The sequence below is a fragment of the Rhinolophus ferrumequinum genome, chromosome 9 (genome assembly GCF_004115265.2).
Source record: "Rhinolophus ferrumequinum isolate MPI-CBG mRhiFer1 chromosome 9, mRhiFer1_v1.p, whole genome shotgun sequence".
Taxonomy (NCBI): Eukaryota; Metazoa; Chordata; class Mammalia; order Chiroptera; family Rhinolophidae; genus Rhinolophus; species Rhinolophus ferrumequinum.
In genome coordinates, this window is record NC_046292.1 from 1,670,042 (window position 1) to 1,695,978 (window position 25,937).

Consider the following 25,937-nt stretch of genomic DNA (forward strand, 5'->3'; position numbering starts at 1 on the left):
TTCGTCTTCCCAGGCGTTCTCCCCTGTGTGTGTGTGTGTGTGTGTCCACACTTCCCCTTTTATAAGGACCTAGTCATATGGGATCAGGGACCTACCCATATGACCTCATTCCCACTTCTTATCTGCAAGGACCTTGTTTCCAAATAAGGTCGCGTCCTGAGGTCAGGACTTCAGCTTGTGAAATTGGGGGACACAACTCAGCCCAGGACAATGGACAGTGGGCGCCTCCATCCCGAACGGCACCATCTGTCCTCGGGGGCCTGTGGGACCAGTCTGCCGACCCAGCCGTCGGTGCCTGGGAGTGCTCAGACAGTCCCCCACTCTGTCCAGCCAGCCTCGCCATCCCCCAAAAACAATGAGGGGCCGCAGACCACCTGCGGTTGTGGCCCTCGCCCGCCGTACCCCGACACGGTGCCTTCCCCGGACTTCAGAGGTTCTGCCCTGAGAAGTCTGTGCCACTCAGACATCCGGCCCACAGCTTAAGGATAATGTGTGATAAACACAGGAGCGCGTTCTGTTTTGTGGTTTTCTAAGGTTGAGAAGTGATTTAGAATAATTTTAGGTTGTCCTGGGTTGGCAGACAGTGTGATAGGCAATTGGAGAAGACAAAGGTTTTCAATGGGAGGATTTCCCTTCCTTGTTTCTAAGTTTTTAGAGACGCAGTCAGTGTTAGCCGGCGAGGTCAGGCTGACGGCTTCTGGAACGGTTTTCTGCAGCAGGTGGGCCAGCAGGTCGGGGGCTCCCAGGTCAGGGCCGTGAAGTGGCGGCCGCTGTGCTGAGTGAGAAAGGCTCCCGCCCTTACACCTGTGCTTCTCTGTAGCCAGCACATCTTCCGGTAAGAGCTCTGCTCTGCTGTGGGCGGCATAGTGTATCCAGTGTGTCTGGAAGGGATGGATTTGCAGGATGAGGAATTGCTAGCTAAGTGCCGGTGGCAGGCGGGTGGCCTGGAGGGCGCAAGGGTCTGCAAGGTGACCTGCAGGAGAAATGAGGTCGTGGCCGCGTTTCGGTCGTGCCGTTGCAGGCCTTGCAGTGTTGACGGGATAAGATGCTGCCTCAGAAGCAATTCCGCAGGGCCGTGCTGGGGGCCCCGGGAAATGGGCCCTGGAACTCTAGCAGGGAGACGTGGCGTGGGCCTTCACCCTCCAATGGGACGCCTAGCTATTGAGCTGAGACAGGGCACAGACTGATGCCCTGTCATCTGCCACCCAGGGGCCTCATGGGCCCTGTTCTCCCTCCCCCTGGTATTTTGGGCCACGTGTCTGTTCCCCAGCCCTGCAGGGCGGGGCCTCTGCCCTCCAGAGACATCCCACCCCCATGTTCCGTCAATGGTTTCTTGTTTCTGTGACAGTGTGGGGATAAGTTTATGCCCTGTGCCCGGTGGCCACGTCAGACGTGGGCCGAGGCCAGTTGGGGTCAGCGGTAGAAGCTCCAGGGCCCGCCCTCTGCCAGGCCCTTTCTGGAGGGGACTTGTCTCAAGGCAGGCAATCTCTTGGTGTGAACACCTACCTGGGCTCATGGGTGGGGCTCACCTGGGCTAAGGAAAAAGGACCCACCTGGGTTCAGAAGACAGGGCTCCCCGGGAGGCAGGGGTGGAGACCTGGCCTCCTTTCCTGTGGCTGTACCATGCATTGTTGGACGCTAGCAAAACACGAGTTAGGAAGTGCCTTGGAGAACGGCTTCTGTGGGGGTGGGGTGAGGCGTCCAGGAGGGCGGGGTGGAGCCCCCACTTAGCCCCTGGTCCTTCCTGTGTCTGGATCTGAGCTCTCCACTGGAACCTCACCTTGCTTTCCGTTTGGCTGAAATTCATTAACTGCCAGGAAATCATGGATTTCCAAACCCAGCTTTTTCCACAGCCTTCCACTTAGCAGAGAAAATCAAATTGATGCAAGCAAGTAACGAGGAACAGCTCCTGAAGAAGTCTGCTGAGCAGCCCGGCTGGCAGCTCCCCGGCAAGGCCGGCGGCAGACGTTAGTGGAGGTGACTTTGCAGAGACCCCCAGAGGTCCATGCCAGGTGCCACGGGCCAGGTGTGCGACTGTAGGGACTAACTCTGAAGTTGCTCAAGGGTGCCTGTCACGCAGGGTGACATGCGGGCTCCCCACATAAGAACGCAGGACATGGTGAGGTGTTCCTTTTTGGCCTCCCCATGTCCTGCGTTAGATAGGGGTGTCACACCACTATGGTCTCGCTGGCGGCTGGGTTGGAGACATAGGAAGCAGGAGCCACATTATCCGCTACCCGCATCCACTTCTCTCTGCCATAGAACCTACCTCACTTGCTAACTGCAATCCACGCTTGCAGGCTCAGCCACCATCTTCTTGCCAGCCCCCCTTTTCTGCTAGCGTAGCCACAGCAGTTATATTAGTGGCCAATGGCTCACTGGTTACAGCTGACAGCCAACTAGCCACAGCTGATGACCATTTACTACCTGAGCCAGCACCTTTCCACGTGAGGGCGAGAGCCTGGAAACTGCTCTCCTGGCTCTGTCTCCACAGTGCCTTTGGATAATTCTCAAAAGGAGATTGAGTCCCCAGGCCCAGGGTGGGCCCGCTTGGAAAGCACTGCCAGGGGTACCTCCCTGCCTTGAGCCAGTGGGTTGGGGCTCATGTTAAACAGGCCTCTGCAGGAGACAGCTCTGGCAGAGTGTTCCTGGTGGCCTGTGGGCTTTGCCTTAAAGAGAACGTGCATGGGGGCGAGAGCTCCCAGAGTATCGCCAGAAACCGGAGGCCCTGCTCCTGGCCGGGCGCTGCTCACAGCCTCCCTGAGTGCCCGGGAGGTGGAGATGTGGAGGTGCTCTGGGGCCAGGTTCCTGGTCTCTCTGAGTGACCTCAGGCCACACCGGTCTGGGTGCTGACTGCCCAGCGTGCTCAGAAGCCCTCGCCCGTGTTAGCGCATTTCATCCTCAAGGCAGCCCGTGCGCAGGCACCGTTGTTACTTTGCTATGAAGATGCTGCCTCAAGGCCCAGAGACCTCAAGGCACTTGCCCGAGCACACACAGCAGGACGCTGTCCTCTACCCGCCACTCAATTCCACCTCGCCCCGCCTCCCCCTTCGGAAGGACTCCTGGGGACCCACAGCGAGATGATGGTCCATGGTGAGGGCTGTCGCTGCTGGGCTCCACTGTACTACTAGCAAGTTGGCAAAGGCTCTGGTCCAAGGATATTATCAAGAGAAAACGAGGAGGTGGAGATTTTCCGAGAACCCAGCCTCCATTCTGCAGGGGAAGCCTCCACCCTTCATGTGCTTGCGAGAAATTTCTGAAAACGACCCATCCAGAGCCAGCTCACCAGCCGGCATCAGGCAGGAACGAGGCTTCCTGTTCTCCAGATTTCAGGCCTGGGGACCTCGTGGATCTGGACCCGTGTGGGCCCCGGGGTTCAGGGACAGGCCCAGGAGCAGGGGCTGGTGGCAGAAGGAAGGCAAGGCGCTTGTCACCAAAGGGTCACATTAATGCCCGGTGGCCAGGGCGAACGGTCTCTCATCGTGAACCCTGAGGGCAGCACGGAGGGCGCCTCTGCCCCCCCACCAGTGTCTGCTGCACGCGGCACCAGCTCCTCACGTGTGAGCACGTAGCTATTTCCAAACTCACAACAAGCACAATGAAAGGAACAGGTGGGAAGATTGTTGAGACTCGTAAATTAGTCGCTAATGAGGAAAATTAGGAAATTTGCCGAGGCATAAAAAATGAGAAGTCCAGAGAAAGAAGACAAATGGGTCGGGAGTTAGTCCCCCACCCCCAGTCTCGTGCCTTCAAACCCTGGTCTAGCGCAGACTGAAATGCAGGTCTGACGACCGGGTTAATGGGAAGAAATTGGTTTAAGATGTAGAAATGATTAATTGGATTAATGTGCAGAAGATGGTTAAAGTTGTGTCAGGGAGTGAGGGGGAGGAGCCACCTGCCACCTGCCAGCCCGTGTCAAGTGCTCTGCGGATGTCACGTCACGGGTCCCACCAGGACCCCGACAGGTGGGTCCTATCACTCCCCTCTTGAGAGAAGACCTGGCTCGGAGAAACTACGGGAGCCGGTGTGTTGTCCAGCCACACGAGCCAGCTCAGAGCCAGGTGCTGCCACAGCCTGTGTCCATCCCCCTCCCTGGGGAAGGACCTGGAATGGGGCTGAGTCAGGGACAGCGAGGCCACTGCCCGTGGCCTGCAGTCACACGACAGGTAAGACGGGAGCCTGCAGAACCCCTCAGCCAGGTCCGGCTGATGGAGGCTCCGCCCCACCTGTTCAGGCTCCTCCCTTTGGGCGTGTTCCTCTCTGAGCCTCAGTTGTCGCTGACCCTAGGTGGTGTCACCTTGGGTACCACGCGAGAGAATTTTCTGCTTGTCCTTACCTACAAAACCCGTGTTTGTGACCTCGGGAGAAAGTCAACCTCACGAAAAGCAGATTTCTAAGATCCACCCTTTTAGCCTCACAGTCCGGAATACATGCGATTAGAAAGTACAGTGGCCCCTCCAGCGCTGTGGGATTGGGGCGCCAGCCCCCACACAGTCGAAAATCCTCGGGTACCTTTTGACTCCCCCAAACTTCCCTGCTCATAGCTTGTGCTGATCAGAAGCTGGTAACGGGAACAGCTGTTTACCCCGTAATTTGTAAGTTCTGTGCATGAATCACATACTATATTCTTACAATAGAGGAAGCTAGAAGAGATGGTGGTGGTAAGAAAATCGTGAGGACGCGAAAGTGCACGTACAGCACTGTGTGTGCATATTCATACCATAACTTTATGTCGTCAATCCAGCATGAGTCGTCGGTCAGTGTTGTTTTGTGTGTCACGGAACCCTGTGGATGTTATAGAAATCACTAACACTGGGTACCCAAAATGAAAAGATCACGTGGAAAAGCGATCTGTACTTATTTACAGGAGATGTTTGCAGGGGGACAGAAGGGAGCAGAGCCTGGCAGCTTGTTGGGCCCCGTTTGAGTCCAGGTACTGCCCTCGCCAGATTACTCCCTGGGGCAAGTTGTGGCTGCTCTGTGCCTCGGTTTCCTGATCCATAAAATGGGGTAATACTGGGCCCCAGTTCTGGGGAACAAACAAGGTTATTGGTGTGAACTTCCTGGCAGCATGTGGGTGTTGGCCGTCACCTCGACAGGGAGGGTGACAGAGTAAAACAAATACACAAGGAAGAAACCAGGGAGCCTGGAGGTGCCCACCGCCCACCCCTGTGGTCCTGTGCGCCCTGCGGGCTCCTGGCTCCCTCAGGCGGCGTCAGCATCTTGTGGGGAAGGAAGGGAAGGGCCCGGTGCTTGCTGCAGCCCGTGGCGCCTCCAGGAGCTGCGGGCCTCTCCCCTGGCTGCCGGGTCGGGCTGGCGCGGGTCAGCAGCGAGCTAACGCCTTTGTCAGGGTGATTAATAGTGGTGGGGATTGTCGTTAATTCACTGCCTAATGACTGCGGCCGCCGCGCTCCGAGTAATCGGGTGATGTATGTGGGGAGCGTCCACCTCATGGCAGAGGTGAAAATCATTTCGACAAGTCAAATATTGTCACAGGGAACAAATGGCTCTCCCTGTTAATAAAAATTAATGAATTTTTTTTCTTTCTCCCTTTCTTTTTTTTTTCTCGCCACTGGCCTGCTAAATGAAGCTGCAGAGTGGCTGAGCAGGGAATGAGCTTGGCGGAGTGAAGCACTTTATTTGATGGTTAAAACTATAAACGTCTTTATTAGGGCAGAAAGCAGCCCGAGGGCCAGGGTGGCCATCGGCCAGTGGCGGCCACAGCTGGAGGCTGCTCTGAGGTGGGGGTGGGCAACCTCCCCGCCCGGGTCTGCTGGGGTGAGGATTGAGGGCCGCTTTCTCCCATCCCTCTAGTCTGCAGCCCTACTACCTGGGCCACACCAGGCAGGAGAGAGAGGGAATTGGCACAGGTGCCCGGGCAGGGCAGCCACACGGGGAGGGTCCTGCTGCCCCCCCCACTCCCGGCGCTGAGGCACAGGAAGACACTGCTTCCCTGGGCGTGCATCTGGCTGATCTGAGCCCCCAGTCCTGGCTGCACAGGGGCTCAGCCTGTGTACCTCCCCACCCCTGTTTTGGTGGGGGGCCAGGGCAGGGCAGGGAGCCAGCCAGCCTCACGGGAGAGGGAAGAGGGGCCGAGGCCCTGCTCTCACCACCGGCTGCCCACCTCCAGGATTGGAGGCAAAAGGCCATGGCAGACCCCTCTGCCTCTCCTGGTGCAAACACCCTGTGTGCAGCGGAGGCCACTGAGCAGAGGGTCGGGAGAAAAGGGCTTTGCCTCCCAAACCTGGCTGGTGGGACTCTATAAGGAGGGCCATTTCTCCTCCCGTGCACCCTGCCCGGAGCCCGTCTCCTCCTCACCTGGGGCCCCTAAGGAGACTCCAGTCGCACCAGGACCCCAGGGACACTGGGCCTTCCAGGCTAGGGTCAGGCTCTGGGGTCTGCTTTCTTCCTCTTGTGATTTTTATTTCGGGGCCACATTTGTTTACTTGTGTCACTTGCTCTGGCCTCGAATGACAGCCACAGGCCCAGTTGGTAGGAACTGAAGAGATAAATCTGTCTATAAATAGTTTGGTGGCGGTTGTTGGGGTGTTTGTTCAGCGGTAACCCGTTCCTCCTCCACGTGCTCCCAGACAGGGAGGGGAGGAAGGCCAGCTCCTGGGGTCGGAGGGGCCCCGACCTCACCCTCAAATGCTCTGCACCCCATGGGTGGCCTGCAGCAAGCAGGCATGCCTGTCGGAGCAGGTGACTGTCCCGCCTTCGCCCATCCCCTCGGCACCCCACTTAAGCCCCTGAGTTTGCAGAAACAGCGTGTTTGTGGGTATTGGGGTTCCTGAGCTCATGCCTGTTCCCTGAGGCTCCCCCAGGGCCCTCCACTTCCCTCTAACAGGTGCTCCCCTCCAACAGACCGGGGTCCCCGCTATTCCAGGAGTGCATGTGGGCACAGTGGGGTGCTGATAGATGCTTGGTGGGGATGGAGCCCCAGAGGTGCCGTCTGTTTGGTGTGTGGGCTGCCTGATGACCGTGCAATAACAGTGTCCCCACATGCAGTTGCCTTGTCACTTTAAACCTCTCAGTAGTCTCCCAAGTTGGATGTACCCCTATGTTACAGGGTGGAGGTACTGAGGTCCAGAGAGCATCTGTGGACAGAAAGACAACCAGAAGGACAGCCTGCCATGCTTATCAGACCCGAGAATCAGCCGAGATGGTGTGGGGAGAGCACCTGGGATGGGGCCAGGGGGCTGAGGACAGGAGCCTGGTTTCACTTTGGTGGGACAGCCTGTGAGACCCCTCTTTCCTGGGTTTCGGTGACGCTAAAAGTACCCCGTGGACTCGAATAGGTGTCTGCACCTCCGTGTTCATCACAGCATTACTCACAATCACCAAACGTGGGAAGCAGTCCAGGTGTCCACTGACAGACGGACAGATGGAGAAACAGACGTGGTCCATCCACACAGTGGAATATTGCGCAGCCGTAAACAGGAAGGGGATTCTGACACATGCGACAGACAACATGGATGGACCTGGAGGACACTGGGCTGAGATCAGCCAGACACAGGACAAATCCTGTCTGATTTTACTCAGATGAGGTCCCAGGAGGAGTCAGATTCACAGAGACAGGAAGTAGCAGGGGGGGCCAGGGGCTGGGGGAGGGCATGGGGAGCTGTTGTTTAGTGGGGACAGTTTCATGTGGGAAGATGGAAAGTTCTGGCGATCCTGGTGGTGACGGCTGCACAGCAACGTGTGCTTAGGGCCACTGAGCTGCACACACAACAGTGGTTAGGATGCTGAATTGTGTGTTATGCGTCTTTTACCACAATTATTTTAAGCGCCCCGTGGAGTTGCCAAACGTGAGGTTAGGGAGCTGGTGTCTGGAGCCAACCTCCCTCGATATTTGAGGGGGTCATGGGGGCCGGGGTCCCCTCAGGTGCATTACCAATACAGGAGGCGAAGGGTCCTGGGAGCACACCCCCTCCTCGCCCCAGCTCACACGGCTCGCAGCACGGGGGGAGGGAGGGCTGTGATTTAGAAGAAAAACAGTGAGATTTGAGCAATCGGGGGCTCCCTCAGTGCCCCCGGGGCTCGGGGAAGTGGTATATTAACCAAGGAATAAAGGAGAGGAGGAAAAAAGGCCAAATCACATCTCTCTGAAACAAAGAGGCTTTTTACCAGGAACAAGCCTTGATAAAAATTACAGTGGCATCGCAAGCCATTCAGTGCCTGCCCGGGGCGATGGAAGCACGAGGAAATAGGGACGCGGGGCCTGAAATAGGGACGCAGTGGTCTCCGGAGCATTGCGTGGATAAATAATCGTCTTAGAATAATGCAGTGGCTTTAAGTAGGGGCCAGGTGGTCTGGGCCGCGGTCAGAGCCCCCATTGCCCTGTGTCAGCTTGGCTGGACAGAGGACTGGGGGCTGGGGAGGGGCGTGCACAGCGAGTGGGCTCCTGCAGCTCCATCTCTGGCCAGCAGCTGGGCCTGGCTGAGAGCAGGAGTAGAGAAGGACAGAGGGACCCAGTGGGATGTGGTGGTGGCCAGTGAAACATGCCCTGGGGCCCCTGCCAGTCCCTGGGGAGGTGGATCTAACCTTGAGTAGACTGAGCTTGACAGTGGCAGCGAGCAGCTGGGGATCCTTCCGCAGGACATCCAGGGTCCCCGGCTCTGAGAGGACTGCTGCTCAGGCTGCACTCCCAGCGAAGGGCTCATCTACTTTGTGTATCCATTTGTTCATCTGTGAAATGGGTAGATGTGACTGCTTCACTGTGCTAGGGGCAGACTGAGAACCAGGCGGACAGCTTCTGAAGGTGGGAACTCTGTGAGGGGCCCCAGGCCACATCCCGTGGCGGTCAGGGCTCTCTGTATCTGCTCCTGGGCTGTGGTAACAAAGTAACATAATCTGCAGGCTTAAGGGGTTTGTTGTCTCACAGTTCTGGAGGCCTCTGTTACCCTGGAGCTGTCCTCCCCGTGTCTCTCCTGGGTCTCTGCCTCCTCTTCCTAGCACAGCAGTCATGTTGCATTACAGCCCACCTTATGATTTCACCCATTGTCACCTCTGCCACAACCCTGTTTCCATCTCAGGTCTCATTCATAGGAACCAGGGGTTAGGACAAAACGTCTATTTTGGAGGGATACAATTCAACCAGGAGCTGGTGACATCCTGGGTGACAGGAGGCCAGAGTCCCAAGGCCTGGACCTGCCACTGCCTGCTCTGGACCCTGGACAAATCACGGGTTGTTCTCACCTCACTTCCTTCTCCAAAATGAGGCAGCTCTGGGGGCCGTCCCTGCCAGCTCAGTGTTTGGGACAAAAGAAGCACGTGTATGTGACAGTGGTCAGGTCAAGTGGTTGCCCCCTTGTCGGGGTTGGGGAGGGAGGGGAAGCTGGACCTCTTTGTCGGGGAGGTTCCCATACCTCGGCCCCTGGCAGGAGAGGCTGGGATTCGGCTGTGACAAGACCCGAGGCCGGAGCCAGCCGTGCACCGTCCCAGGTCCTAATGACACTCAGCTCTGTCTGCCCTGCAGCTGGGGCTCCTCGCCCTCTGGTCCCTGTGGGCAGGTCCTGGGCGAGGAGCTGGGAAAATAAACGGCGATTGATTATTATTAATATTTAGCATGTTTGCAGGAATGTCTTTTCTTGGAGCTATTAATCTGCTGTGTTATTACCAGCCGCGCTCTGCTCTCAGCCCAGAAGCTCGTGGCTGTCGGCGAGGGGAATGCCAATGAGCCCGGTGCCCGAGGCGGCCGGCGGCCCTGGGCAGCTCGGTCAGGCAGTGGGTCCCCGAGCGTCATTGGCTGTCACGGGGCCACTCCTGCAGCCCGAACTGCTTTGTTCTTGTCTTACGGGCAAGCTCTGGTTCTGGGGGAGCAGTGACCATGTCTGCTGGGCTTGACTGAAGTGCAAGGAATCGCAACGCTGAATCCTGCCAATTCCCGTTTCCCTTTCTGACAAATCATTTCTGGAAGTGGGTCCGCAGGATGCTCCCCTGCACCTTAAGGACCCCTCGAAGACAGGGCTCCTCCTTGCCTGGTTGCACTTGGCAGAAACGTAGCAGCACAGAAATCCTCAATTAGAAATAAGAAAGTCTAATCTCACTGTTTTATCTAGTGGCTTCCATGGACCTGGCCCGCCTGAGTGCTTCTCTGTCCCCCTCTCGTCTCCTGAGTGGCAGGCAAGATGGCCCTCATGACAGTCTCAGCTCGTGTAGACGTACAGGCTCTGGGGCGGGGAATGTGGTGGGTCTCTGAGGGGCTCAGGACACAGCACCCCTCCCTGCGTGGTCTGAGAGGTAAAACAAGAGTCAGAAGATGGGAAAGCCAAGTTCTACTTGTTTCTCCAAACAGGCTCAGGTGACAGGTCCGGGCGGGCCTATGGCTGAACCCCAGAATAACAGACGTGCCCACCCCACCCTGGGAGTGCTGGGCCTGGCAGGCCACTCCCCCTGGGTGATGGGAGGACAGGCCTGAAGGAACAGCAGAGAAACTGGCCCCTTCCAGAGGTGGGGCACTGAGCTGAGCAAACCCCGGTTTTTTCCCAGATTAACCAGAGCCAGGGGAGGAACCAGGGGGTCGTGTTAATGGGGCTGAGCCTCAGGGAAGGAAAGATAAGACTGGGGAATGAGGGTTCCTGCCTTCCACTTCTTTAGGTAAGAATTGCCCTCAAGATTGTCCTTGCATCCTTCCATCCATCTATTCATCTATTGTCCATTCATCATCCATCTGTCCATCCATCCATCTATCCATCCATCTATCTATCCATCATCCATTCATCTATCAATTATTCATCCATCCACCATCCATCCACCATCCATCTATCCATCCATCTATCTATCCATCATCCATTCATCTATTCATCCTCTCACATATCCATCCATCTTCCCATGTAGTCATCCATCCACACTGACCTACCCGTCCATCCATCTGTCCATCCCTTTATCCATTCATTTCCTGTATCTTCTATGGGACAGGAGGGAGACCATCGCGAAATGCTGGGACACTTTCTCAGCTGTTACCTCACTGCAGTGAGAACAGTGGGTTGCACAGTATGGCGTCTGAGAACTTTAGAATCAAGACTGAACAGCCTGACCAGCTGTGTGACCTTGAGCTTCCCTTCCCCGATACACAAAACAAAACGAGTGAAGTCACAACCCCACCTCCCTTACAGGGCCCCTGTGGGAATCAGATGAAGGGCAGTGCTGGCCACGTGCTCTGTGGGCCACTAGGCACAGGCAGCACGAGACCGCAGAGGGCAAGGTGACTTAGTGCTAATGGTCCCGACCCACAGAACTGAGGAGAAGTCAGCGGTCTGACCAGGCCCTCCCTGTAGTTATCTGGTTGCTTTCAGAGTCGTACCTGGATAGTTCTAGAATTGAATGGCCCAATGGCCAGGCTGGGGCTGTGCTTCCCAGACTCCCACTCCTCTTAGGAGCTGAATGGTACCATGAAGCACTCCTTTTGATTGGCCTGGTGAGATTGAATGCTACCCTGGCCATTAAAACCTTCAGTTGGCCTTGGGGGAAGCGGTGTCCCCAGCCTGTCTCTCCCTGGGGGAGGGTATGGCCTGGGGTCCTTGCTGTTGGCTAAGATGATGGGGACACTTCCAGAAGGCTTTGGGCCTGCCGTGTCTGGTTGCCTCTGTGTAGGATGCATGGATGAATGGAGGGATGGGTGGATGGATGGATGGATGGATGGATGGTGGATGGATGGTGGATGGATGGCGGATGGATGGATGGATGGATGGTGGATGCTTCAGCTGAAAACAGATTTCAGAGACCTGGCCAAGCCCGCTTTTCCTGCAAACACAACTGAGCGTTTCCTGGATGTCACACGGCTCCTCTCCCTGGGAGTGATGCTAGGGAAGGAGAGATGCTTAGAAACACTGTCACAGCCATGGTCCCCTTTCACCCACAAAAACTCCGTAGTGAAAGCACGCAGCTCGGGGGGCTCAAGCTGATGCCTTTGGAGCTCACTCGCAGACAAGGAGAGGGAGCCTTGACACCATTTTTTGGACGTCCTTGGCGAGCCTCCCGCCGTCCTTGACACAGCCTGTCCAGGTGCGTGGGGTGGAATGAGGTCTGCTGGGTGCAGCTTCTTTAACGGAGAACCAGCCTTTAAGTACATCTGATGGGAAATAAACTGGGGTGTAATTTCTCTTGGCAACCAGACGGGTGACTGGGAGCGGCTGATTGCGGGTCGTTTTCCTCCTGCTAGGTGGCAAATGTGTGGACTTTCTTGCAGGGGATCAGGTATGAATGAAACCGTGTGGATGGCACTGGCCCAGATTTCCAGGGCGATCTCTGGCCGTTTGAAGGGCCGTTTGTGTTGAACCCTATTTTCCCAGAATGCACTCTTCTCGTTTGGGCATTTCTGGCATGGGCTGCTCACCCCCCTCTTGGAGCCACAGCCGTGCCTGTCACATTCCAGGGGGCTCGTTTGGGCACAGACCGCTTTGTCTGTACACAGTTTCAGGTTCAGTGGGCTTGGGTAGGGCCCAAGAATTATAGTTTTTCAAGTGCTGGGGGACATGACTGCCACGGTCGGGGGACCCCACTCTGAGAACCCTTGAGCCAGAGAGGCAAAACATCCCCAAAATACCCAATGCTACTGGGTACCTTGCTTCTGGAATGTCAGCAGCCCAGCTCGCTGGCTGTGCTCCCTAGCAGGACCCTGCACCCTGTGCCCTGCTTCTGCTGTCAGCGGGACCGTCCCCTGCTGCCAGTGACGTGCCTTTCAGCCTGGGCTCCTCCTTCAGTGCAGTGCTCTGGGGGCCGCAGCCAGCTTGTCTGGGGCCGTGGGCACAGGTTCCGTGCAGAGCTCCCTGGGCACCTGGGCCCAACCCACAGCTGGACACTACACCTTATGGTTTTGTCCCCAGTGACATTTCGGGTCTGCCACTGTCTTCTAAAAACACCTGGGCTTCTTCAGACAAGGGGGCTGTACCTTCAATTAGTTCCGATGCCGGTCAATTTAACGTTACTCTGATCTCTTGGACTCGAGAAGTGTCCACTCAGCCGTCAGCCCCCATGCGTCCTTGTGTCACGCTCTGTTGAACCTGAAGGTTACAGCGTTGCCAGGCAGGGCCGGTGGGTCTCCCACAAGTAACCACCATCCCTTTGAGAGGTGAGGCCATGAATTCTCTGGGTTCAGAGGTCACTGAGTGCAGAATTCCCAGGGGAACGCTCCTGCCCCTGTTCCTGCCCCTGTGCCTCCTGGGCTCAGGAAGGCGGTGGCTTTCGGAGTGTTCAGGATTGGGCCTGACTGACCTGGCGTGTCTCCGACTGGGGAGAAGGTCTGTAACAAATGTTCTTGGAAAGACATTTGGGCAGCCAGTGGCTTTGGGGGGGCCGGCCTGTCCATCACACCCTGCACTGTGATGTCACCATCACTGCCCAGGGAGGGCGGGTTTGTCCCAATTTACATGGAGAAAGCATCAGCTCTGGGGCCTAGGTCTGAGGCCCAGTGTCACTCGCTGAGGAGTGAGGGGCTGGCCCAGGCCAGGCTGCTGCGGTGCTTCTCTGAGGACGAGCACAGGACGTGGTTCTGTCGGCTCTGGGTCTGAGAAAGTGACGGAGACTTTCGGGACTCAGTCCTGTGGGGTGGCCGGGATGGTTTCCCCTCGTGGGTTCTCGAGCCCATGAGCCAGCTGCAGAGTGCAGATGGGCCTCAGGCGGCAGCCAGGACAATGAGATCAGCCTGCTTGTCCACACTGGGCAGGGCCGTGCACCCCAGCTCCACAGGGAGGGGTGACAGGACCTCGCAGGCCAGGGTGGAGTTTGCTGCAGACCAGCCTTGCCATCAAGTTGAGTCGGGGTGTCTGTGGCGGGTCCCACACGCGCCCTTCCTGAGCAGCTCACTTGTGGGGCATCACGGTGGCCCTTCTCCTCCTCTCTCCCAGTTATCTCTTCTCCCCCACTGGGGGACGGTAGTGCCCACGCGAGGGTCAGCAGCAAATCATCGCAGGACAATCTGCTTTTGACCCACGACCCTGGGATAATTGCTGGATGGGCTATCACGAGGGAGGAGAAGGTGCAGATTGGGGGGGCGCCCTCTCAGGCCAGGCACTGGACGCCTTGCTGGTCTCCCCCATCCCAGCCCTGCCTGGCACCAACGTCTGTGTAGGGTATTGAAGAAGATGATGGGGTGACCAGGCCCAAGGTGCTTGGTACAAACTACTGCCCAGAGCCCAGAGAGGTGAGGATGAGCGGCACTCTGCAGGTATTCGGGGTCGGGGGACCCTGGCCAAGATGGGGAATCTCTGAGACCAGAGAGACTAATTAAATGTGTGCCGGTATAAACTCGCAGAGCTGAAGGAATCACGCCCCACCGTGTGCGCAGGTGGAGTGAAGAGCTGTGGTTTTCCTAAGTAGATGCTCTTTCAATCAGAACCTGAACTGAAGTAACTGTGGATTCACAGACACGTGTCAGAACGTAAGACGGAGACCCTGTGTGCCCTTTGCCGGGATTCTCTGATGCTAAGGGTTTGCAGAACTCCAGTCTGGGCAGGGTGTTGGCAAGGACAAAAGGGAGGATGTAGATACAACGTACCCTCCTTTAGCCATTGATACAATGTACCTTCCTTCGGACTGTGGGGCTTTAACTTGCTCCACATGTGTATTTACCGTGTTTCCCCGAAAATAAGACCTAGCCAGACAATCAGCTCTAATGCGTCTTTTGGAGTAAAAATTAATATAAGACCCCATCTTATTTTACTATAAGACCGGGACAAATAACATAATATAATATAATATAATATAATATAATATAATATAATATAATACCGGGTCTTATATTAATTTTTGCTCCAAAAGACGCATTAGAGCTGATGGTCCGGCGAGGTCTTACTTTCGGGGACCACGGTAGTTGGGCCCCTACCCACCACCACAGGCAGGATGCACAACCACCCAGCCCCTAAGGTGCCCCAGCTGGTCCTCCTGTGCCCTCCAACCCCTGCTCCCCACGGGGCCCTGATGTCACTGTAAATACAGAGCCGGCTTCTCTACTCAGGGAAGTCTCTCCCTTCCTCCTCAGCCCCCACTCTTCCCAGGAGTGACCTCACAAAGACGGCCGGGAGCTTGGAGTGGCTGAGTCGACGGGTCAGCCAGCCCCTCTGCACTTGGTTCCTGGTAGGGTGGACCCGCAGAGGCCAGGCCAGTGGCTCTCTGGGCCACGGCACAAAGGATGCAGGCTTGGGAAGCCCAGGGGTGGGTGTCTGCGGGTGGGGGCCAGTGCACACTGTCTCCACGTGAGTGCGTGCCCTCTCAGGCTGGAGGCCGTGCGCTGGGTGTCCAGAGGCATGAGCCTGTGACAGCCACGTAGGGGTGTCCTGGGAGGGCCGTGAGCCCCAGGAGAATCGTACTCTGCGCTGGTGGAGGGAGCAAGCTGGCCCCACAGAGTGGGTGTGTGGGCAGGGCGAGTTCTCCAGTCCCTCCACTGGCCCTGCTGGCAGTGTGAGGATGTCACAGGCTGGCATTCGGGGTCCCTGTGGGATGCTCGCGGCCCATCGTGGAGGGCAGCCAAGCACCACCCCACTGCCTCCTGCTTGAAGGAGGAAGGGTAAGGCTGCCCCGCACTGCTGTTCCCAGTCCCTACAAGGGGGCTTTCCTCTCCCTTCTTCCGGGGGTCTCCAGGGGGCAGGGCCTTGTGGAGGCAAGGGGCTGGCTGAGGTCGCCGTGGCTGGATTTTCAGGACTCCCTCGCCTCCCCTTACACACTTGTACACAGACTCACACCTGTGCTCACACTTACACACTCGTTCAGGTACTCACACACACACACCTACACTCCAGCCCCCTGCTCTCCCTCCCCCCCATGGGGCGATTTTCCTGCCGCAGTGGGGCCGGCAGGTTGAATGGTTCCCCTGAAGTGGTTCTCCCCACCACACAATAAAGGACTAACTGGAGCAAACACTCAGAGAAAGCCCCTCCTGCTCTGCCCGGCCGAGGAACAAGGCTTAAATCTGCCCAGTTCTGCCAGGAGCTGGAGCTTCCGGGAAGGGGCTGGTGGTCTTTACGCCGAGTGGCTGCCCTCCCGGGACACTGCTTACTCGGCCACCAGCCTCATGGGGACGGGCACCTCTACACCAGCCCCTTCCCTCCCCTTTCCTCCTCCTCTCTCCTCCTCTCCCCTACCCTCCTTTCCCCTCTCTTCCCCTCCCCTCCTCTTCTCTCCTCCTTGCTTTTATTATCTTGGTAGGTCTCCCAAAAGAACTTTTAGGAATGATGGACTCAGTCATGAGCCCCACGCCTGAAACCACCACAAAACCTAAATAAAGGACCTGAGGTCTCCTGCCCAGTAAATCACACAGTATCGCACGGCCTGTTTCCAAAGTCATAAAAGCTTGTGTTCCTGGCTGTGCATCCTGACCTCTGAGAGGGCGCCACGGGACATGCACCTGCTGTCATGGGGCCTGGGGAGCCAGGGCCGGGGGTCGGGGGAAATGTGTCCAGCCCAGGGCGGAGGGCAGAGGGGCTCCTGCCTGGGCCAGCGACCTCCCAGGCTGGCTGGAGCGCAGAGCTGAGGAAGAATGGTCCCTCAAGGACCCTGGGGAGCAGGACAATTTGTGCCTGGCCTGCCCCCCGGCTCTGGCGGCCTCCAAGCAGCCATCCACTTTCTCCAGGGCCTCGGGGCTGCTCGCGGAGCCTCATTTTCTCCAAATGTTTTCTGCACAGTAATTAGGCCTCCTGTCACCCACCTTTGAAGGAAGAGGGCTCTCCCCCCAGCAATGGGGGCAGCAGAATGGAGACTTGCTTTTCCTGGAGCTTCGGGCAATCACTTAACCCTGTGCCCACCGGGGCAGGGGAGGGGGTGGGCCGGCAGAGCACAGCTTCCTGTAATCAGCAGGAAACACCACCGCTCTCTCCTAAGCTGTTTGCTCGGCCAGTAAATTAAACATGCCCTTCAAGTGTTGATTTTCCTCCAGTAGGTGAGGCGTTTTGGGAAGTAGAATTCAAAAAAAAAAAAGAAAAAGAAAAAATAATCCGAAATAAAGGAGCCCTGAGACACACATGCATGCATGGGGACACTGCGTGCTGGCAGACCCACACAAGTGGCCGCTCTAATTCCTCATTGTCCCGAGGCAAAGGCATCACACCTTTGAGGCGTTCAGGACATGCGTGGGGTGGGGGGGGAGTGGGGGGCGGGATGCAGCTTCCAACCCGATTTTGTGGTTTTGTGTGTGAGCTCCGTGCAGTTCCAATAATGAGGTGGCACCTTAATCACCCCCCTCGTGATTTACCTTCACGCCACACACGGTTGCTAGAGGTTTACGGGGGAGTTCTTTCAAACCTAAACAACTTTAGATCCTTAGGGCGGAGGGGGCAATGGCTGCAGTTCTGTTGTTGCATTTTTGAAAGGACCCTACCAGTCAATTAAAAAGGAACCGTTGGCCACTTAAAACATAATAATTACTTCCGTGAATGCTGCTAAATTAAATAAGTGTTATCCCCATGATTTTTTTTTTCCAAGACTTTGCTTTCTTTTGAAAGAAAACATTTTGTTACTTCTCAAGCAGATCTGTTTGCAACCAGCATGAGGAACCTGAAGGCATTTTTCGCGTACTTAAAAGTCCCCGTCTCCGTGGAGACTTTTGTTTCACCAGCCAAAGTCAGGCAGGGAGCAGGGAGGGGCCGCGAGACAAGGGCCAAAGTGACCACAGAGGCCCGGTCACTTTTACAGGTTTGCAAACCAGCACAGTCTGAGGGACTTAGGCGGGAGCATCTAGATCCGAGGTCAGCAGGCTGGAGCAGGGAGCCAGCCATCCTCCCTCCTCCCCCCTCTGCTCCTACCCCCTCCTCTGACTTTTACATGTTATTGGGGTGAAATTCACATAATAGAATAAAATGAGCTCTTTGAAGTGAATAGTCCTGTGGCACGTAGCACACTTACCAGGCCGCGTGCCCACCACCTCTGTCCAGTTGCACAACGTTTTCTCCCCCAAAGGAGACCCACACCCATTAAGTGGTCGCTCGCTCCCTGTTGCCCAGCCCACCCCGGCTCCGTCTCTATGGATTTGCCTTTTCTGGGCATTCCATGTAAAGTGAGTCATACGACACGTGGCCTTCTGCGTCTGCCTCTGTCACTCGGCCTGTGTTCTTAGGGCCCAGCCACGTGGCAGTGAACCTCCTTTTCATGGCTGAGTACGACTGCCCTGCGTGGAGGGACCATGTTCGTTCACCTCACACCTGGTGATGGGTTGTTTCTACCTTTGGGGGATCATGGGTGAATTGCTGTGAACATTCACCTGTCTCTTTGGGTCGTTCTTTGGGTGGGCCGTGAGCCAGCCCCTGCTCTCCCTACCCCTCCCCAGCCCACTTTTGATCACCTCTTTGGTGATAAGGCCACCCCTGCCTAAGGCCAGCCTCTGGTGTATGTCCACGTGGCACTATCTTGGCACCAACTGTGTCTCACGATGAACCCCGATGCACAACCACCCTCCCACTCAGTGCTGTGAGCTGCAGCCCCGTGACCTCAGCGGGCTTCTGTCCCTGTCTGCCATGACGTCATTGGGAACTTTCAGGACCCCTTCCCAGGGCCCAGCGCGGCCCAGGGTCGGAGCGTTTTCACAGGAATCCAGATACTGAGTCCTCCCAAGAACTTGGGCTGTGTCCCCATCTCCTAACTCCCAAGGCTACAGACACATTCTGGTTGGTTCCAGAACGTGTATTTCACCATCAGCCCCAGGTTGGGTGCCCCATGTGACAACTTCCATGTCCCCAAACTTGTGGAGCATGGGCGGCTCCTGTCCTCGCTGTCCCAAAGCAGAAGGGGCAGACAGGTCCTCGGGTGCATACACGGGGCTGCAGGAGACACGCTGCGGGGTCCGTGCTGGTTCCTGAGGGAGCTGGAGGAATCGCCTTTCTGGGCTCCTCTAACGTGGATGAGAGCTGCTCGGCTCAGAGCGAGCAGAGGTACCGTCTCCTGGGCCACTTCTGGGCCTCTTGGCACCCCTTGGTTCCTATTCTGCCCCAGTCCCAGGTGGTCCCTGAGCTTCGTGCACTGGGGAAGGTGTGCTGCTGAGCCTGACGCTACATTGTTTCCTTCAGGTGACGGTGACATTGTAAATAATATGTATGAGCCGGACCCGGACCTGCTGGCTGGCGAGAGTGCAGAGGAGGAGACTGAGGACAGCATCATGTCCCCCATCCCCGTGGGGCCGGCGTCCCCCTTCCCCACCAGCGAGGACTTCACCCCCAAGGAAGGCTCGCCCTACGAGGCCCCCGTCTACATCCCCGAGGATATCCCCATCCCGCCGGACTTCGAGCTCCGCGAGTCCTCCATCCCTGGGGCCGGCCTGGGGGTCTGGGCCAAGAAGAGGATGGAAGCCGGGGAGAGGTTTGGCCCCTACATGGTGGCGCCCCGGGCCACGTTGAAAGAGGCCCACTTTGGATGGGAGGTGAGCATGTTCGTGTTAGCGTGATTGATCACGGCCATTTGTCTTGTGTTCCATCTATTTATAAAGCCGGCTGAGCAGCGCTGCCCCAGGCGAGAGGCTCGGTCGGAGAGAGCGTTCGAATGTCACATTTCCCAGGCTTATTTTATCCTGCAGCTCGCATGACGCGACTCTGAAAGCGTCAGAGGTCCTCGTGGACGCCTGTCAGCCCCCATAGGCTGTGCCCGCTCTCTTCCCGGAAATGTGTCTTTAATGAGCTCATGTCTTAAGACGCTTCCCGTCTGGATCTTAGGTGCCAAGGCTGCAATCTCAGCAGAACAGCAGAGATTAATGGAATGTCCCAGAACAGGAGTCTACTCGAGAGAAATCTGCATGTGGGGGGTGGGGGTGGGGCTAGCTCCTGGCGGGAGCAGCACAGGGCAGGCGGCTCCTAGAATGTGCCTGGCGGCCGTGCTGCCCCCAGGTGCCCTGTGCACACCAACCCAGGGCCTCCCGTCACCACACCCTGTCGGCCAGCTCCCTGAGAGGAGCCCCCATGTCTCAGATAAGCGGGCACAGTCTCATCCTGCCAGAGAGGGGCATCTGTGGTGAGATCTCACTAGCCACCTGGGCCCGTCTCGATGGTTGTGGAACCTGTGTATGTTCAGCAGAGCAGACGGAAGCACGTTAGTGAGGGGTGCTGACGTCCCCGAAGGCGTCCCTCCCTCAGAGGTGTCCTGCTCAGGCCACCAGGGCCCCAGCCTGGGGGCCTTTCAGGGTGGTCACCTGCGGACCACAGGCCCCACAGAAGCACTGTCCCCGCAGGTCCTGGCCTTTCTGCCGGCCTGCATAGCCGGTCCTCGGTGGCGTTCCAGCAGGGGCCCTCCTTGGGTGGAAAATGCAGGTGCAAACCCAGATTACTTCTGGGTGTTTTGCAACTTTCAAAGTGCTGGGATGGAGGACAGCTCTAGGAGGAGGACCCTGTATGGCCAGGGACCAGGGCAGTGAGGGTCAGGGGAGCCAACTCCCCCAGCTTCTTAGTGGTTCCGGGCAGGGCCCCAAACTTCAGTGTTTGGGGCTGCCACAGCCCGGCAGAACCGAGACCTTCCCTCCTTCACAAGGAGACGGGGGTAGGGGTGCCCTGAACACTGGGACCCTTCCACTCCCCGGCAGGCGGGTGAAGTGTGGTCTGGTAGCACACAGGTGTGGACATTGGGGCACACAGAAACTCGTGGCCTGGGTGCCAGCTCTTTAGATGGTTTAGCTTCAAAGTGGGTTGACCAGGTGGACGAAGGAATGGGAGCTCCACATTCCAAAATTATGGCAGCCACCGATAGGTGAGGCGGGGTGTGTGAGCTGGGCACAATCCCGCCGTCCCCAGGGGCAGACTCATTGTGTGCCACTGACATGGGGGTCACCTTCAGAGCAGACCCGCCAGGAGCCTGGGAGCAAGGCGAGGCAGGCAGTGAAGGGAGCCTGGGATTATAGCCGTCCTGGGGCCACACTGCACGCTCTTTCATGGCCCATAGGGACGTCCCTCCTGGGACCAAGGAGAGCATTTGGCGACACCAGACAGGTAAGTGGTTTCGGCTGTGAGATGGCATTTTGCAGACACTGCCTGTCCTGGCCTTCTCTGCCTGGCTGTTTGGGAGAGGAATTTAAAGGTGTTTGTCTGAGACACTCAGAAAAGTCTGGACTATTTAATTAATAGGGGGCTTTTAGACGCTGAAGGGTAAACGAACCTTCTAGGTAGCATGTTGGATGACCTTGAGGCGACTTTGTTCTTGTCTGCTCTGATATGGGTTTCTGTTTGCTCTTTTTTAAAGAAATGGCCCATATCGCCGCTGCTTGCTAGGTGCCAGGCCTGGTACAGGCCGTGGCTGTTATCTGCCTGGGCCTGTTGACTTTGCAATATTATTTATTCTCCGCGTACGTGAGGGAACGCTCTCCCCACACGGCGCGCCTCCCATCTCGGCCGCAGGCTTTGTCCCGCGGTCGTGACCTGACAGCTTCCTTTCATGCCAGCACTTAGAAGTATTTGCCCTCCATCCAACGTCCTCAAATAGTGCTCCAGACACACGGACATTATCTCGTCTGACCTTGTTTTCTTTGCGAGTTCAGGCACCGATTACCTGCTTTGTGATCCGTCTTTGGGCTTTGTGGCCTCCAGCAAACGGGCTGGGAGCAGTTGTCTGCGTCATCATTGCAGTGGAGAGCTGGTGGCAGGATTGGACAAGAAGCCACCGCCTCCCTGGGGACGGAGGGGGAGGAGGCAGCAGGCATCCTGAAAACTCAGGGCGAGTCCACTTTTGCCTGAAATAGACCATAAGTTCGAGGTGGTGTCTTCCTGGCTCCCCGGGCCTCCGTGTGGGCCGTTGGGGCAGAAAGCTGCCATCTTGCTCCGTAAGCAGCCTCCCCGGAATTTCCATGTGTCTCCTGAAAGATGCTGCCGTTTCGCTTTGTTTCCGTGTCTTTCTCAAGGACGACAGGCAGCTCGGGCGACGGAGGCGACTCGCCGGAGCACCTTCCCAGTTATGTGCCGTCCGTACAGTCCCCAGGTCTGGCGGGAAAATCCAGGCTCCGGAGCCCCGATCTTCCTGTGGTTCCGGACAACAGGGGGTCCTCCAGTGAATCCCCGAGTCACTAAGGCAAATCAGGTGGTCTGGCTATGCCACCTGTCCCGTCTGTGCTCCTGCAGACGCTCTGCCTCGGCCGGCTGTGAGCTGGGCCCGAAGCAGGCAGCCAGGTGCAGACAGTAACTAGACCGGTGTCAGTGCGTGGGGCCAGAACCGGGCTGTCACGGCAGGCCCCAGGGACAAGACTCGAGCGCAATCATCTTGCGACGGTCCCGAATTTTACGTGTAGCTGTTCGCTCTTGCGCTGGTAATTAAGTTTATACATCAGGGTAATGTGATTTTATTGCCATTTACACGGTATTCAGTTACTGACAGAGAACAGGTAATGGCATCTCAGCAAAGATGACCAAAGGAACCCGAGGAGGTTCCTTTGCGGGTGGGGAGCAGGCGCTGTGCACCGTGCGAGCTCGGAGCTGGTTCCTCCTGTCGGTCGGGTGGGAGTCGGCCCACGAGGGACCCCCCACAGACACAGCAAGGCGTCCCTCGGAGGCCTGGCTTAAAATCAAATGGCCGTTTCCTTTTGTCTGGCTGTACCCGGTGCATTGCCTGAAAGACTGTTTCAGGGTGGCTCACCCCTCTAGCAAAAGCGCCTCAGTCCCCTGCTGGGGCCAACTCGGATGACCTGCGACCTTCAGGTTCCAGGTGGTGGGGGCATCCTCATTTCATGTTCTTTTCCTTAAGCGAGGCGGGAATGGGGGGGTTGGCCCGGGCCTCCTCATGCTGTTCATCACTGAAACCTGTCCTCCTTCCATGGCCGATAGGCCCGATTCTCTTCCTCTGTATTCCCCACGCGTGCGTCCAGGACGTTCACTGACTCTAAACCTCCCCTCTCCTGAGTGTTTTGGGGGCACACCGGAAAGTGATTCCTGTCGTTTTGGAAGAAAACACACCCCATGTCAAAAGTGTCTCCCTCAAACCCCAACCTGGCCAGCCATGTCTGTGGGGACAGATGGGTGCTGGGGTGAGTGGACATGGCCCCTGGGCTCCATCTCGAAGAGAGGTGGTCTGTCCCCCTGCCCAGGAGGACACCAGAACTCCTGGCCCCCCTCCACCCAGACCGTTGGCCTGCCTGCTGTCGCAGCTACCACTCACCCTGCCTAGAATAAATCACCCCATGATTGCATTTTATTGCCCTGGGGTCTGAAAAAAAAACCACAATGATTTTGATCATTTGTTGAGTAAATCATGACATTTATCATTGTGCTGTTTATTTAGCTAATTAAGAGATGGCTGTAAGTGACAGCCCAGAAGGAGATGGGCTGTGGAAGTAGTCTCCTCGGAGATGCCATCTGCCCCCATGCCTGGCCCTGCAGCTGTGTACCCACCAACAGCTATGGGGTCTGCACGGGGGGTGGGGGCAGAGCCATGCCAGGCCCCCCAAGACCACAGACACCATTCCACATGGGAAGTGCCTGTGTTCTGCCTGTTTCTTGGTTGAGTGACTGTCTTCCTCAAAAAGCAGGTAGCTGCCCGGTGCCGAGAGCATTGCCAGCCTGTGACTGGCACATCGTCTGTTGAATGGTGCCTCTGCCTGTTTAAGGAGCTGCTGGAAAATGTTCACATGAATGATGGGGTTTCAATTATCTGAAGAATGGACTCACGTGTACTACTGATCCCCTTGGCTTTAGTTTCTGAGTATTAATACCCGTGTTCATTTGTTCAATCAATAAACAGGCTGGGTTTGGGCCAGGGCCTGTGGGAAGCTCTGGGGTCCTGGGGAAGTAGCCCGAGGCCTCAGGCTGCCTGATTCTCCAGTGTAGCCCCCAAGCCGGCTCCTCCAGGGTCCCGGGGCCCATGGGAGCTGTTGACCAGGGGCAGGACCCACCACCCCACGCCTGTGGGCTGCCAGGGCACTCCAAGAGGCCAGGGTACGGGATGCTGCAGGAGAAAGCTCCCCCAGCTCTGCGCTCTCAGGGACATTTATGTGAATGTGAGATTAAATTATTGTCCAGGACACCGACCTTGAAGAAAGGCCTGTGTAAGCGGAAGTAATCTCTGGGTGTGCTCACCCACCCACATGCATTTTTAGAAAAGCGATGCGTTCTTTTCCTAGGCAGGGCTGGGGATCCTTAAAATGGGAGGGAGTTTGGGGCCTATTTTGGGTCCAAAGTGGCAGGATGGTGATGAAGCTCATGGGTGTCTGGTCCCCTGGGACACTGGGGTGTTAACTGCCATGGGAATTCAGACTCTAACATCTCCCAGACAGAACGCATCACAGGACTTTCAAAGGTCCTGTGACACATGCATGAAAACGCAGCACCGAGACTGGCTTCTCCAAACTCCCAGAAAGCATTCCAGGTCCCAAGGGCTGAAATTCAGCGCCTAGGGTGTGTGTGTTTGGGGGGGGCAGATCTGCTCGGAGTTCCTAGGGTGCGGCTAGCCTCTGCTTCCTGGCACGCTTCCAGGCCTGGCTGGGCGAGGCAGGGGCATCCCAGGGTGTCCAGAGCGGCAGTACTGTGGCCTCCTGTCCCAGGTTCAGGTGTCCGTGAGGAACAAGCTTCCTTTCCCTTCTCCTCCTCAGGCATTCACCCTCTCACACGCTCACCCAGCACCTTTCCTCTTCTCTCAAAGTTTGCAAAGAAAAATGTGAATGTTGGTATTGAAAGTCAGGACTCTCGTTCTTCACATTTTTTTCTGGGTGTCTAAGACCTGAGGGCCGAGGTCTAGACCCATGGTCTCACCTTAACCGCACATTGGAGTCCCTGGAGCATTAGAGTTACAGGTGCCCAGGCCCCACCCCAGGCACACCAGGCTTTGGCCAGGTAGAGGGACCAGCCATCCCTGTTTGTCCAGGACAGTCCTGGTTTAGAAGCAAAAGTCCTGACAAACTCACCTGCACACTGGGAAATTTGATGTGTACTCGGGTCAGCACAGCCAATCTAGAAGGAAAGAGCAGAGGGTCCTTCTAGACCTCCTGCCCTGGGTCAGGCTGGCAGGACAGCTGGCAGGGTGCTGAGCAGAGGTTTTCCAAAAGACCTGCCACCGCCTTCCCAGCATGCTTTGTCCTCAGTGGGGTCCAGAGAGGAGAGTGGGACCACTGGGGATGGCTGCTGGGTGTTCGGTCACTCAGTGAACAGTGCTGCTGTGGTGACCAGTGTGTGTCCGTGCTCCGTGCCATGCTTGCACACTTCCTCACACATCCCCGTGCACGGCTCACACGTCAGCCTCTTGTGTGTGTCCTTCACCCTGGATCCACCGTGGCCACCTGCTTTTGCTGGCACGCCTGGGGGAGGGGGCACCTTGCTAGTGTTTATTTAGCTCTTAGACCATCTTACTGTGTTTACTGTGGTCATGCCAACAGTGCCAGCTGCTGGGGGAGGAGGGCAGAGCCAGTCTTACCTGTAAATGCCCGGGACTGGGTTTCCTGCTGGTCTGATAACCACATGACATAGGGCTTGGTGTTCTCAGTCCCGAATCCTGACCATCCTTTTTCTTGACGGCACCAGGACACATGTGTGGGACCATCATGCTGCGCCCCTCCCCCACGGGATCGGACTCCCAGAATCCTCCTGGCTGCGGCGCCTCTGCCGGGTGGTGGACCTGCCCTTGACTGGGTTGCCTGGAGTTATATTTGAGGCCTAGAGACATCTCAGGGTTGTTTTGTTTTCCTTGTGATAATTTTCCAAATGGTGTTTAGAAGGCATAAGGTACATTCAGAAAAGTCCCAAATTGTAAGTGCGCCGCTGAAGGCATGTTTGCACCTGCGGAAACAACTCCCAGGCAATATGCACTTGGGACCTCCAGTCGGGATGGGATTTGAGCAGAGACGCAGACCTGTGGGAACAGAGCAGAGCTGGAGATGGCCGGGGTGCATGTGTGGAGGGCCCGGCGGTGCAGACGCCCCGCAGGCCATCTTCCCCAGGAACCACTACGGTGCAGTGGAGGAGCCACGGCAAATCCTCGCCCATCCCTCCCGAACACCGTGACATCAGGTCCAGACGTTTTTAGCCCGAGAATGCCATGAAATCCTGCACTATCTTAGG

At 56.9% G+C, this 25,937-nt stretch overlaps 1 protein-coding gene across 2 annotated transcripts in view; it reads left to right on the plus strand.

The window, feature by feature from the left end:
• The window catches only part of PRDM16 (PR/SET domain 16), a 313,325-nt gene that overhangs the window by 83,258 nt on the left and 204,130 nt on the right, over nucleotides 1–25,937 (plus strand). For both annotated transcript variants that reach the window (XM_033114847.1, XM_033114848.1), the window contains exon 2: nucleotides 18,993–19,342. In XM_033114847.1, coding sequence (XP_032970738.1) covers nucleotides 18,993–19,342 — 350 coding nt within the window. The remainder of the gene's footprint in view (nucleotides 1–18,992; nucleotides 19,343–25,937) is intronic.